Genomic DNA, 15748 nt, shown 5'->3' with positions numbered 1-15748 from the left:
GAAAGCACAGTGGCCCCACCAGTCTAGGGCCCTTTGTTTTACGTGTTGTAGAAATGTTTTCCTCTTCCTTTTCTTCACAGCCCTTACTTCATTCAGGTTGTAAATATGTGGTCACCAAGATTATTTTATTGTCTGCTTTCCCCAATAGACTAAAAATTCCATGAGAGCAGGGACCATGTCTGCTTTGCCTATCACAGTATTACTAGTGGCCAACACACAAGAGGCACTCAAATACTATGGAATGAACAGATGAAAGTAAAAGAAAGGGTGCAGAATTAAAATGGGAAAGAAGAACGTCAAACGTCTAACAATGTTAACTACAGACTGTTTCTTCTTACAGGCTTTGTAGTCTATTACGTAAATTGCTTGTGAAAAGCCACAGCAAATTCAAAATTCTATGTTGCATCTGCTCTGTTTGCTCCATTTTAGCAAACATGATTACTTCTTACTATTAATATATTCAATAGCATCAGACCAAATGCATTTCTACATGTTCCAGTGAGCAATTGAGGTATTTTCTGAAGAATAGCAGGAATTGGTTACACATTAATCTAAATCTTAAGAAAAGCTGAATTGAACAGTTTCTCTTGTGAGGGGATGAGGGACCAAACATGAGAACAGAAACAAGACGTGGCTGGCATGGCTGTCCTCACATCACTGCGCCTCCGCTGGGGGAAGGTTCCCAAGAATTGAGAAGCCTGGCACACGCAGCACAGACCAAGTAAGAGCACCAGCCGGGGCTGGGGAACCAGCTCCAGCTCTGCACACAGACCCCAGCCTCTAGGTCTTACTGGTCCATTGTAGAACGAGGTCGGGGAACTGCATAATCTCTTATAATTGTAATATTCTATGGTTTCATATTCAAAACACCTACAGAATTATGTCTTATTTCTCACCTTCAAGGTTCCCATTTGGTATTAGCAGCAATTCTAATCTTCTCTGTACAAAATAGCCTCCCCAAATATATTCACTAAGTTGTTTTCCTTCCTAGCACTTAAAATTCAGACGAGTTTTAGGTAATTACAGGATGTGATATTTGCTTTCTGCTCCATGAGAGAAGGGTCCTTGTCTGTCTTGTTCAACACTGTATCCAGGCCTGGCTCAATGTAAATGCACAAAAAATATTTGTTGAATAAAGAAATTTATTTACAAAGAAGCCATGTTGGCTAAAAATAAAAAATTATACCTAGAAGAACAAAGCCATGTGCTGGCATCTATGAAATTACAGGTAAAAATGTATATGCCTGGGCATGGTGCCACATGCCTGTAGTCCCAGTTACTTGGAAGGCTGAGGTGGGAGGGTCCTTTGAAACCAAGAATTCGACACTGCCATGAGCTATGATCAAGCCACTGTACTCCAGCCTGGGTGACAAAGCAAGACCTCATCTCTTAAAAAAAAAAGGTATAAGAATCCGTAAGTTCATTTTTCTAGGAAGAATTTCCATAATCTTTCATCAGACTATCAAAGAGGATCCAAAAGCAGCTACAAAACCACTATTTTAACAAATTTCCAAATATGTGTAAATATTTGGATATATGATAGAAATTGCCCTGTTAAATTATAAGAAAAAAAAGATAGTCTCCTGTGACTCTATTTCCAAAGAGCCTATCACTGGAATAAAATTGCTAAGATAGTAAATTAATGCTGAAGTCCTTGTAAGCTTAAATAAATACCTACTGATAATTTTCCTATACTGGGATGCTTAAAAAAAAAAGCCTCATCAGTGACATATTTTCTGCAGGTATCTACTACGTAGTGATAAATAACTGAGATAAATAACTGGTATAAATTTCTCATGCATTTTGCAACTTATTCATATAATAGTCACTTGATTATAATTCTAAGTACTCAACAGAAAAAGTGAACAGGTAGCATGACTACAATTTAAGGAGAGTATAAAGAAGCTGCTATCCTGTTTATCTCCTTCACAGGAAGAGAAAAGAACTTAAACTGGTGCAGAAGCAATCCCAAGTTAAGACTCAAGAAGGATTTCTTACAATATACCAAAATATAGATGATTCTTGTGGAATTTTCTCTCCTGGGTTTTTATGATGAAGGACAACTTCTTGTCTGAAATAATTACAATACTGAGTTGCTAGAGGCACGAGGAGGCAATTAGTAAACATCCTGGAATTCCTCCATAATTTCAAAAGTATCAGAAGGAACTAGGACTCTTAAAAACGTTACCTGAAAATAAATTCAGATAACCTATAAAATGCAAAGCAACATGAGAGAGACAGAGAGAGAGAGAGAGAAAGAAAACAGACCTGCTTTTGATAAATGCCTATGTGGTAAAAAATGCCAATGAAAGTAAGTTTGTCAGAAATTTTAGTTTAAAGTAGACTGATAGTGATCTGAGATAAAATGTCTTGAACTACACATGTATCCATTAAGTCTGAATCACATGCAGAGTCTGTAGTCATCTAACAACTTATTCCCTCCTCCTCCAGCCAATCAGTTTCCACAACCTATCTCCTCCATGTTTCTAGCACATGCCCCTAACCACCCCATTGTTACTGCCACAACTCTAGATCAGGCCCTTATATGTCCTGTCTAAAATAAACACTAACAGCCTTAGCCTTTCATCTATCCGACACACCACTACCGTATAGTTCTCCTAAAAACCCAGATCCAATCTTGTAATTTCTTTGCTTAAAGAGCTTCCGTGATTGCTCATTGCCTACAGATTAGTATTTCACAATACTTGGGACCCCAGTTTCCCTGGTTTTTCTAGCTAAAGAATAATACTTGGAACTGCCAGAAAACTTGCTATTTGCTCATGGGAAAAGCAGCTCACAAAACTAGGGGTTAAATTAGATAAAATATACATAATTACAGAAACATTTTTCAAAATGAAATCTGATGAGACACTGGAATGCCCCCAAGGTGTTAGTAATTTTCCCATGAAAACAGGCTAACCTATCAAATAAGTTTAGGACATAATGGGTTTAAAAAAATTAAACACATTTCTCCAGAATTTCTGAAAGTCTTGAAAATGCTAAGTTTAGAGCAAATTTTCAAGAAGGTATATATTGTTTCCCAAACTTATTCAATCATAGAGCCATTGGGGGGAACACAAACATTTCACGGAGTACATTCCAAGAAACACACACCATTTGAGGAACATCTCCTGGGAACAGAAAGTAGTATAAAGGTCCAGATTAGGGCTCTGCATATCTGTGTGAATCAGAGGCTGGGGGAAAAAGGGGTTTCAGGTACACTGTTCAATTTATTTATGCTTCTGGAATCATCGGTTTTTGTTCCTTAAATGGAACGGATTCACTGCTAGTCCCAATACTGACACCAGAGTACAGAAATGTCATCTATTGAGCCTGTCAGTACTAAAGGGACATGAGCTGCAGAGTGCCCTGGGCCTTCCCACGTCCATTTAATACATATTTACTTAGCACATGAATTAATTCAAGGCCTTCCATTATCTGATTTTAGCCTACCCTGTTTCTTTGACTGTAAAACAAGAAGATTAGAAACAATCACCATTAAGATTCCTTCTAATAATGATATAAGGTTTAATAGGTTTTTCTTTACAGTTATTTCACATTGTTCTCCTTCATACACTATATTTATTTCAACAAAACGGCTCTGCTCTGTCACTAAAACACGAAAACATCCTGGCCCTCATGTCTTTGTTCATGCAATCCCACTACCCAAATTTCTTTTCCTATTCATAGAAATACTAATGTGTTTCCCAAAGCCCAACTCAAAAGTCTCTTCTTCCACGAAGCTCTGATATCCTACCTTCACAAACATGGAATTACTCTTTCTTCTCCCGGGACTTCTATGACATGTTATTTGTTTCTCTCAAGGCACAGACTCTACAGTTATCGATGTACTTCAGAACTTCTCCACCACTAGGATAGTCTTACTTATTTTGTACCTTTCCCCAATCTCAAGCACATTATGCAACTAGTGAGCACACAAACGCTTAAAGTAATACAAATGATTCTCTATCTTCTGTTGGTGTGTATAACTGGATAAATAATTTCCTTTCCTTTGTGACCTGTTCCCTTGCTGCCTGGAATCTTTTTCTTTTTCTTTCTCTTTTTCTCATTCTCCAACTACTATCCTCCCCATCCTTCTTATGGAAAAATAATGACACTAATAATGTCAAATGTGTTGGGTACAATATTCCGTACTAGGTACTTTATCTTTCAGAGGCTATTTGTCAAAATGTATCAACAGCCTTAGAACACTCTGGCCTAGTGATCCCTCAGATGAATTTTTACATTGTTAGAGAGAACAACTTCTAGTCATTATGTCAAATAGTAGGGGACTTGTTAAATAAATTATGGTATACCAATGTGACTGAATACAATGCAGTTATTAAAAATCATAGTATATTCTAGGGTTTCTTAACTGGTACCACTGGTATTTTGGGCTTGATAATTCTTTGTTGTGGGGAGCTGTCCTCTGCATTGTAGGATGTTTAGCAGCATTCCTGGTCTCTACCAACTAGGTGTCAGTAGCACTCCTCCCCCAGTTGTAACAATCAAAAATGTCTCCGGACATAAATGGCCCTGGGGTGGTAGGGCTGCTCCAGGCTGAAAACCACCAGCTGAAAATGTTCTGCATATACATAGAAGACACACAATACACTAAGTAGAAAATACAGTTATAAAAAGTATAGTCAGAATGACGACATTAGATTAAAACTAAAAAAAACAATAAAGTGTGTGTTTATGTTTGCTAATGGAAAGATACAGACCATAATGTTAATAATTGGTCTTTGGGTGATAGGATTATGGGTGATTTTCTTCCTTTCACTTTTTCTACACTTTTCTATATAAATATGTATTAATTTTATAAATAGAAGGGAAAAATCAACAAATGCTATTTATAAAAAGAATGTACCACTTGCTCTACTAAAATAAGGTTAATTGCCATAAAAATGACTGCTTTGAAAGGGAAGAAAAAATACTTATTATATTTATATATTAAAAAAGGTTTTCTAGAAGTCAACCTCCTTGTGAAACTGTACCACTCCTCACAACTAGCTCTGCAATAGCAGAGAACTCACAGAGCCAGTGCATTCTACTGATGGGGGGCAGGGGGCAATGTGCAAGACTGAGTCAACTGAGCCTCATAACACTGCTCACATATTTGAGAGAAGGACAAGTGAAATTTAACTTGGATTTCAGTTTTACATAGCATTTAGTTAAATCCATTACTGCACATATTTGCCTTCTGTTTTCTCTCAATTTTTTGTACAAAAAAAAAAAAACCTGTAAGATCTTGCTAGACTTGGAATGCTGTGAATTGAATCCCAACTGCTGGAATTAACAGCCAAGTGTAATAACACGTTTAGATATAATTCAGGTAAGCTAACTTTTTTTCTGTTCGAATTTCCTACTTAATGACATGAAAATTAGACTGAAAGAGAAAGAGAAATATCCTAAAAATTATTTATGAAGTACCTATATTTATACAATTGTATTGAGTGTGGCAATAAAGGAAAATAGAGACACATTCCCTGAACTGCATGAGAAAATAAGCCAACACAGTATCTTCCTACTGTTGTACTCCCATCAATAGGCGCATAGTAGATGCTCACATATATTTCATGAATGAATGAATGAATGTCTGTTACAAACATGTTAATTCTGGACTAGACTAGCTCATGGATCCCCATACCAAAATGATTCTATGATGTAGGTATTGATGTCTGTTTTATTTTTCGTTTGTTGAGATACGGTCTCATTTTGTTGCCGCTGGGGCTGGAGTGCAATGGCATGATCATAGGTCACTGCAGCCTCTGACTCCTGGGCTCAAGCAATCCTTCCTTCTGCCTCAGCCTCCCAAGTAGCTGGGACTACAGGCACACACCACCATGCCAGGCTAATTTTTCTACATTTTGTAGAGACAGGGGTCTTGCTCTTGCTTAGGCTGGTCTCGAACTCCTGGCCTCAAGTGATCCTCCTGCCTCAGCCTCCAAAAGTGCTAGGATTACAGGAATGAGCCACCGTGCCTGGCTAATGTCTCTGTTTTATAGATGGAAAAACTGAGGCTCAGTTGGATCAAGTTACTTGCCCAAGGTTACAAGGTTAAAAAGATTCCATTATACAATGTTATTTCAAAGAATTTCATTTGCTAATGATATTATCCAGATAACTCTGAGGACAAGCACAGCATACTTGCTGAAAATGAATATATTAGAACATATACCAGCCTCAGTATCCATCCTTATTATCCCTCCTTGTTCCACAAAGGATTAAGTGGAAGGCTAAGATCTACTTCTATAGAGAATAGGATATTTCACTTGTTTTAACTACTAAATTTTAGAATCTTTTTTATATTCACAATTCAATAATACTTTAACTAAGGAAATGTGTCCAGGCAATACATTTTGTCAACAGAAACTTTATTACTAAAACTAGAAGTGACATAGGGGAGTCAAGATGTAGAAAAGGGTGATTTAATATATTAACAAATTAATAGCCTTAAATGCTAACTAAAATACAGCTGTAACTAATTAAATTAACATATTAAATCTGAACTTCTACTTTCCTCTTATGTATGTTTTTACTGAATAATACTACCCAACCCATCAATAAGCCTTTAACTAGAGTTTGTTTATTTCTATGTAAAGCCTCTAAGTAAAATTTCTGACAAATGTTCCAAAGGCATCTATACAAGCAAGGAGTTTTTGTTTTCCAGCAAGAGCCTGACCTGACTCACTCAAAAAAGGCTATGAGTCCTTGGGGATCGTAAATCACACAATGCTAGAAGGCAGTGTCAACAGAGAACCTTGAGCAAGGAGAGCAAAGTCTCCAGAAAGAGGAAGGAGAAGGTTAGGGAGGAGGGGACAGAGCACACATGAGCCAGCAAGGACAGCAAGAAGAGGAAGAGAAAAGGGAGGATAAAGGGAGGCTGAAGTTGGAACACTATCACTTCTCTCAGCAAGCTGGAGAGTATCACTCACCTGGCGAGTGCTCTTAGACCCAGGCATCCAGAAGTGAAAAAAAAGGGGCCTTTCCTCATCCTCAAAACTCCAGCCTACGCAATTCCACCAACCCAAATTATGTAGACCAAAGCAAAACAAAACAAAAAACACAGTTGACTTTGTTAAAAGACACTTTTATGTTCAGAGGCTGTCATCACATTCCTTTCTACCAATTAAACTGTAAATCAAGTTTAACTCCTATTAATAGACTGAAAGCACAATGTCTATTAAGATAATAATAAATTTCTTTTAAAAATTTTATAAAATTTCTTTTATAAGGGAACTATCTTAAAGAATATCTTTGTCAGAAAACCACCAGAAATAATATATTTTTTAAAACCTAGCTAAAAAAAAGCCTATGTCTGCTTAAAGTCTTTTAAATGTTTGTTTAGGAAAACAGAAGCTCTCACAGATAAGACAGAAAACAAACACATGTATACAGAGGTCCTCTATAACTAAGATTCAAATATATAAGGGAGGGCTTCATAGTTTCCAAAGCATTTACATTATCTTCTGCAAATCTCACAATAGCTCTATGAAGTAGGAAAGATGTCATTATATAATTTGAAGATAAAGAGACAGGCCCATAGAACTAGTAATTTTTGAATAAAGTTGCAGACTAGCGAGGAGTAGAATGGCAACTAGAATTTAGGTCTTTAGGTTTCTTGATAAATGCTTCCAATTTTCTACTTTGAAAATTGGTCTAAAAGATACTTGAAAACGTACGAATTTGTATTTCTTCAAATTATTCTCTAAATTGACATACAACTACCTAAGTATAGTAAATATTCTTAGGTTTCTGTTTTTAATATGTAAAGAAGAGTAAATAATTCAAGGATGAGTAAGTTAAGGGGAGGATGATGGGAAGCAACAGAGGAAAAAGAACTGGAAAAGACCAGAGCCTTACCTTATTATGGATATTCAGAAAATACTCAGAAGAACCTAGAGCCCCTGAAACAACTAACTGAGTTCTAAGGGCTTGACCTCGAAATTTTAAAAGGCCTGGAATTTCACTTATACCATACTATCATCAACAAATATTTACTTCACATATTTTGTGCAACTTATAAAGTCCTGATATTCTTACAAACAGCTTTTAAAGATTACAGAAATGCTTTAGAAAGTATAATAGCTTGTCCAATTCACTCCCCTTGTAAAAACTTTGTTCTGAACTTTCTACTGCTTTCAAATGTTTTTAGGGGAGATGGAGCATATGTTCATTTAAATTATCTTCTTATTTCAGTTGACTATGCTGGACTCTTTTTTGAATAAAATACATTTTTACTTTGCTATATTTTCTGCCTCATTATGCTACTGAGTTCAGCTTGACTAGAAAATTTTTTTTATTGTCTATACCAGCATTTCCCAAAGTATATACTGAGGACCACTAATGACAGGGCTATTAATAAGTGTTAATGCAAACAAACAAAAATAAAGAGTATCCTGCTAAACAATGCATAAGAAATCCCTCTCTTGGAAAGTCACAATGGATATTAGCATATTAAAGGCTCTAAGAAATCCTGCATGAACCATGGTTAATTTTGCTTAATTCATCCTCACCAAATTTACTTTATCTGTCCCTCTTTACACAAGAAAATCTTGGTTTGCCAAACTGGCTACACTGGACCATTTTCAATGAAACCCAACTCAGTATAAATTATATAACATGATCATAAAGCCCAATATACATTTTATTTATACATATATGAGGTTATCTAGATGTTATTGGATAGTATTTCTTTGAAGGAGGGGAGCATTAACATTATTTACATTAAATAATTATTAATTAGTTTATTTTTTCCTTGAAGGAGCTTCCTGGTCAATTCAAGCTCCAACCAAAGAAGATAAGGCCTAGACTTACTAGATAGGTATAAATATGTAAATGCAGAGCTAATACCAGTTTAATACCTTTCATCTTTAAATGCTAATTTCTCCAATTGGCTTCTCCAAATTATATCATCCTCTGTTTTATTGAAGAACATCAGCTTCACTTTCCTTAAAAGAAAAAAAAAACTCAGAAAAAACTAATTAATAACATTTAAAATATACACAAATGGAAAGTCTAAAGTGAACTAGGGTGAATGTTTTAGTGCCAAGTAGATAACCAAAAGTATCAAAAACTGAAATGAGATAAGAACCAAGTTAATAAAATAGCTAGGACTGGAGGAGGCAAGTAAAAAATGATTAATGAGGGAATGAGAACATGTCTATTAAGGTCCACAAGTAATCAATTTAGAATATCTTACACTAATATAACAGCCTCAAAAAGGATAGTAATTAGAGATAAAATTACATACCTGAGACTAGGTATACTAGTCAAAGCATAATTCAGTATTTTAACCATTGGTGTGAAGCCTGTTCCAGCTGCCAACAAAAAGAGATCTTCTAATTCTTGTAAGATGGATATTTTAAAATTGCCCTCAGGACTGCTTACAGAAACAAAATCTCCTAAACAACGAAATATAAACTAAATCAGAAAAATGAAACAAAACACCCAGCAGGGAAACTAGGAGGCTAAAAGTAGCTGAATTTAGAAGATTGATGAGTAACAAGATGAATACTTAACTTGCAGACTATGTATCAGTCTTTATGATACGTGAGGAGTTTTAGGGGTAATCATTATGCCACTAAGTATGTCTGGATTGCACCATTATAATCAAATTAATAATGAGGTTTTATGACATCATTTCCCACTGTTATTTTCCCAAATCACCTGAAGTGTGAAATTTACAAACTACTACAAAGTATTTATCCACAAATTATCAATAAGGAATTGATTGCTAAGTTAAATTATAAGTACCTCAAAAGCAGAGTCTATATGTACATGTCTTGCATGATAAAGTGTAGAGAATAGATATTCACTATTTACATCTGATTATTAACCACAGTGACAGTATTAGTAGGCAAGAAAATTGAAATAGAAATGTATTCTAAAATCTCATGCTGGTAAATGTGATGACTTCTCCTCCATAAAATTTTTGAAAAGGTCTATCAATTAAAACAAGAAGGATTGTTTTGAGTTTAATTCCTATAAAAACAAAGCAAGATCAGAAACAGTCAACTGTACTCAGAGCATGCCACTTTCCAATCTAGAATCAACACAGTGGAAAATCAGTGCCCATTTTCTACAGTGCATACAATCACCAGTGCCCATTTTCTGCAGTTGATACAATCACCATGTATCACTAAGAAAACTGCCTTTAGGACTAGATTCAGAAACTTCCAATGTGATTTTAAAAATGAAAAATAAAGGTGTCTGTAATTTTAAAATGATTTCAAATATTCAATTTTATTATTATTATTACGTTTTTAGAAACACGGTCTCACTCTGTCACCTAGGCTGGAGTGCAGGGGCATGATAATATCTTACAGTAACCCTGAACTCCTGGGCTCAAGTGATCCTCCCGCCTCAGTTTCCCAAAGTGCTGAGATTACGTGTGTGCACCACTGCGCCTGGCTCATCTAGTTTATTTTAGAATGTTTGGATGCTCACAACTTTACCTTTGTTTTCCATTGCAGGATAGTAAGAATCTTGCAGTAACTGATGAATTCAGTATTTGAAAGTAATAGAAACTCCTTGTTATAGCTTGAAAGGGATCATAAGATCAGATTGTCCTTAGGAAAAATCCAGATAGATGGCTGGTTACTAAAGAAGCCTCACAGGATGGGATGGTATTAACTTGGTGCCTTTTATCGATAGTTCAGTCCTTTCAATGTTACAAAATTGATTAGACTCAGGCAGGGTGACTGATGCTAATCAAATTCACAAGAGATTAAAGTACACATGCCAGAATGGCAATTGATTTACAGCTGGGGTTATATGTATCTAGTGACCAGAACATTACATGTCCTATCCAGGGTATCTTATTCCTAGTATCAGAACATGTGAAAGGTCAAATTAATCATATAAAAGTTGCCTGATGAACATGGGATTGACACAAGGAGGTGGACAGTTGTATGGGGGCATTCATTTAGGCCATGATGAGGCTGCCTGAGTTATCACCACCATGCAAGTGCACAACTCTCTAAGTGACACAGTATTTGTGCCACATCTCATTTCTGCCTGCGTAAAGTTGAAATAATACTTCATCTTATTATTTGGGCTTTCCTTTTCCATGCTCTAAGCTCTCTCTACCCTCCTATGTTCACAAAATCTCTATAAACAGGTTATAATACATATTTCACTTACTGTATTACAATCATGTGTCAGTCCTTTCTTCACAAGGTGATAGTCACCTTCACTAGATTTGTAGGTATTTCAAAATATTGCAGATTCACATTCATATACAATACTTTGGTTTATGTAACTGAGGACGACTAATCACATCTACTATGTGCTGATTTCTAAGCTTAACTTTTAGAAAGTAACATAATTTTCTTTATTTTCAAATTTTAGTGATCCACTTCACTGGTACCTCAATGAACTGCTAATGCTGCCTTAGAATAAGAACACTTTTGTCATTAGGTAAAAAGCAGTGAAAATGAAATACAGAAAAAGGGGAAAAGGAAAGAAGAGGCATCTTTCAATCTTAACAGATCTCACTATAGTTCTTTATTCATACTTTCAAAGTACATTTACTGACAGCCTATTATGTGCCAACTGCCATGCAAGGCATTGCAAATACAAAGATAAGACAATTTCTGCCCTTAAACCCAAAGTCTTATAAAGAAGGAACCTATTTATTATTATAGTAGAGCTATGAACAAAGTGTTAGCTATTGGGGGGGTTCAGGGAGGAGGGAGGTTTTATAAAGGAAGTAATATTTTGTTTGGGTTTTTTAAAAAAGGCACTTGACAGGTAGAAAAAGGGTTCATGGGCATCCTAGGTGAGGCAACTCCATGTACCAATGAATGAGGATGACAAACTTGTGGGACTGTGAGTGGCACAAGTATTTTTGTATAGCAAGAGATGAAGCTGGGGAGATCATCAAAGTCTTTGTAGACTACACAGTACAGGTAATGGGGACCCATCAGAGGTTTCAAAGCTGCAGAGCAACATGATAGAATCTATTCTCAGGACAGTCTGGGGAGAAAGAACTGGAAAATGCAGATAGAGAAAGATGCCAGTTAGAGTCAACTGTAAGAGACCAGTTAGAGGCCAAGAAAGAAATGATAAAGGTTTGCTTTAAGAGAGTGACAGAAGGGATGGGGAATAAAGATTAAAAAGTCACTGAGAGGTAGACTCAACAGAACTTAGTGGCTAACTGGATTGGGACAGAGAAAACGGGAAGAATCAAGGATGACTCAAGTCTCCAGATTGGGTCAAGGTTGAACAGTGATGCTGCAAATAACGAAGACAGGTAATATGGAGTATGGATAGGTTGCGTGAGACAAAGAGAAGATGATTTTGAGTCATGTTGAGTTTAAGATATTTGATAGACTACCACATGGAGATAAGTAACTAGAAGGCAGTTTGATACAATCTAGAGCACAAATGAGGTTTAAAAAATGTAAAATACTAACCAATCCGAAGATGATCAAGCTCTGGTGTGAAGAGTCCAGCAGGATAGATTTTGATCAAAAAGTAGATGTATTTATTGTTGGGAAGAACTGGTTCTTTGAACTCTGGGAGTAAGGAATAAGATACAGGTGTATATGGCTTTACTATTTCTGTACCTAGAAAAAAATCACAACAAAGAAATTAAATTCTAAAAGCCTAAGAAGCTCTTAATAAAGATGAAACATAAAAATTTTACATTATTAGTATGCATTTAAAACTATATACCTAATATGTATATAATTCTAACTATATGTTCTACATGTATATAGTATATATAAGCATATATACTTATGTAAACATATATGTAAAAATATATATGCTGAAATAATTTTAACAAATCAATACTTTACCCATAATATAAACAACCTTCTTTTATTAAATGTAGTCTAATCTAATAGGGATATATGGTTGTTTCTTTGTTTTTGTGGGTTTTTTTTTTTTTTTTTTTGAGACAGGGTCTTGCTCTGTTGCCCAGGCTAGAGGTGCAGTGGCAGCATCATAGCTCACTGCAGCCTCACACTCCTGGGCTCAAGCAATCCTCCTGCTTTAGCCTCCCAAGTAGCTGGAACTACAGGCACGTACCATCACGCCTGGCTAATTTTTTCTTTTTTCTTTTTCTTTTTTGAGACAGAGTCTCGCTCTGTTGCCCGGGCTAGAGTGAGTGCCGTGGAGTCAGCCTAGCTCACAGCAACCTCAGACTCCTGGGCTCAAGCGATCCTCCTGCCTCAGCCTCCCGAGTAGCTGGGACTACAGGCATGCGCCACCATGCCCAGCTAATTTTTTCTATGTATATTTTTGGTTGGCCAGATAATTTCTTTCTATTTTTAGTAGAGATGGGGTCTCGCTCTTGCTCAGGCTGGTCTCGAACTCCTGATCTCGAGCTATCCACCCGCCTCGGCCTCCCAGAGTGCTAGGATTACAGGCATGAGCCACCACACCCAGCCTAATTTTTTCTATTTTTTGTAGAGATGGGGTCTTGCTCTTGCTCAAGCTAGTCTTCAACTTCTGACCTCAAGCAATCCTCCTGCCTCAGCCTTCCAAAATGCCAGAATTACAGGAATGAGTCACTGTGCCCAGTCAGGACATATGTTAATAATTTTAGTCAACCATCTATTCTATCAGCACATAAACCACAATGGGCTACAACAAAAAGGGCATCAAAGGTTTACCATGGAGATACCTAAAGGTATTAACATAATTTTAATTATATGCCAAATTTTTAATATGGCTACTGATGACCAATGGGATCATTTGGGGGAGAGAAAGGGAGGAATTTCACTTTTTACTTTATATATTTTTAATTGTTTTAATGTTTTAACATATATATTACTTTGGTAACTGAATGAAAAGAATGTTAATCCAACTACTTCTATAAATATTATTTTTAAAAAGGGTAAAATAAATAAGAATTCATGTTATATTTTTAGCTAGTCAAATTCCAAAGAGAAGAGTCATTACCCATTTAAAAAATCAAAATTTTATTAATGGCCCCTTGATGTATACAAAATTAAACTATATGTAAATTAAAATACATTGGCAATAACAGCATAGGGGAAGATATCAGATATTGAATGGTAACCTGCCACTAGTGATAAGACAGATAAAAACTTAATAGTGCCATCATAGCATACTATATCTACCAAATCCTAGCTGGTAGCCTATAAAGACTGATTGCTGGAAACACTGTGACTAACATGAGAATTTTATCTTTTGCAGCTTCAAAAGGCCAAGAAAATGCTGGACATCAATAAGAAGAGTATTTAAAACAAGTGAGGCAATTTTAGGATGAAAATGAGGGGGAAAGAATTCACATTTATACATTTATAGAGTTTCTAATACTGGTAGCATATATAAGAAAATCATTTATAATCAACTACTCATTTTGAATTTTTATAAATTCAACTTCATAAATAATACAGTACTAAGTAGCTAATAAGAGAGGCTAGTATGAGCTTCTAGCAGTTGTCTTCATGGAGGACCATTTGTGTACTCCCTCACCTCTTTCCTTTAAGGTTGTATTAGTAGTAAATTACAACGTTAGTGGAACCATCTCTCTAAGTAGCAGCAATTTCTTTGTTCCATACACTAATGTGGCACAGCTATAGTTCCAACACGTAGGAAGCACTGCATCCACAAACCTAGATTCTAGCTACACTAAATCTAGCTGCCCGGAAACATTTATTAATAACTTAAATGGTTGCTTCTGAAAGAGATTAGTATTGATTTTCAACTGTTTATAAAAGAAGAAAATGTTTCCCCAAAGCCTCTGTTTTCCTTACCTGTAACAGTTAGCTTGAGGTAAACATGGTGCCCAATGGGCACCTGAAGATGAGTGCTTGGTGGCAGCATCACACAGAAAAGCTTCGTATCATGAGTGACGTCTTCCTTGGAAATCAACTGGCACTTTCTGTAGTACAAATCTAAAAAGTGATTCATTCTCTTTTTGATACATAAATTAATAAGAATACTAGATCACCTAGAGAGAGCACATACTCACCTTCTGCTCTCTAGAGAGCTTCAATTTCACTAAAATGCCTACACATTTAAAAAATTCATCAATATTATGATTAATTTTTTTGCTTTGTTTCCTGAGACATCTATTATCTAAGACCTATAAATCCTTCTATAATTTGAAAAATGAACTTTATGAGTGTTATTTCTTCATTTGCTATTAAAGCACATTAAAACCATTACATTCTAGAAAAATAAATCTATTTCTTCTTAAATTCACTTTTTAAATAATTCCATTTCTTAAGTCTTATATTTATGAAATTAAATTATACATGTGAAAAATATTTGATAATGAACAAATTTACATTCTAAAGTCTTTTCTTACACAATGAAAAAGTCCTGAAGCTTTAATTTTTAAGGTTTAACAATATTAGTACTATTAAGCAATTTGAGAAATATTTCTTTGATAAATGCAAAAAATATATACATTCTTGTGTCTGTGTATATGTGGTATATATATGAATTATAGAATGCTTTTAACTGTCAAAAATTATTGAAACAAAAAATAAACTTTTATGTTTAAAGGTATAAGTTTTAGTATCTGGAAAATTAAGTGAAAAACTGAAGATGCTAGATTTGTTGTACTAATATATAAATAAATAAAATCAAGTATTTCTATAAATACTGGAAATATTTGAAATTAATACTCCAAGCTCAGAAAATATTATTTGTATAGAAAGCAAAATAATACCATTTAGATTAGAAGAACTTATTATAGAAGTTCTGAGAGAATATTTTCACTTAAAAATTCTCTTTTGGACATAAACAGCATACCAGA

At 35.3% G+C, this 15748-nt stretch overlaps 1 protein-coding gene across 3 annotated transcripts in view; it reads right to left on the bottom strand.

The window, feature by feature from the left end:
• The window catches only part of LOC123633038 (cytochrome b5 reductase 4), an 80953-nt gene that overhangs the window by 4740 nt on the left and 60465 nt on the right, over window positions 1–15748 (bottom strand). For 2 of the 3 annotated variants that reach the window (XM_045543961.1, XM_045543962.1), the window contains 4 exons: window positions 14739–14879; window positions 12423–12575; window positions 9257–9407; window positions 8868–8954 (listed from right to left, as the gene is read on the bottom strand). In XM_045543961.1, coding sequence (XP_045399917.1) covers window positions 8868–8954; window positions 9257–9407; window positions 12423–12575; window positions 14739–14879 — 532 coding nt within the window. Of the gene's footprint in view, window positions 1–6938; window positions 7013–8867; window positions 8955–9256; window positions 9408–12422; window positions 12576–14738; window positions 14880–15748 lie in introns of all 3 variants that reach the window. The other variant, XR_006733529.1, reaches the window with a different exon arrangement.

The sequence above is a fragment of the Lemur catta genome, chromosome 2, assembly GCF_020740605.2.
Source record: "Lemur catta isolate mLemCat1 chromosome 2, mLemCat1.pri, whole genome shotgun sequence".
Classification (NCBI taxonomy): domain Eukaryota; kingdom Metazoa; phylum Chordata; class Mammalia; order Primates; family Lemuridae; genus Lemur; species Lemur catta.
This window is presented reverse-complemented; position numbering and strand designations above follow the sequence as displayed.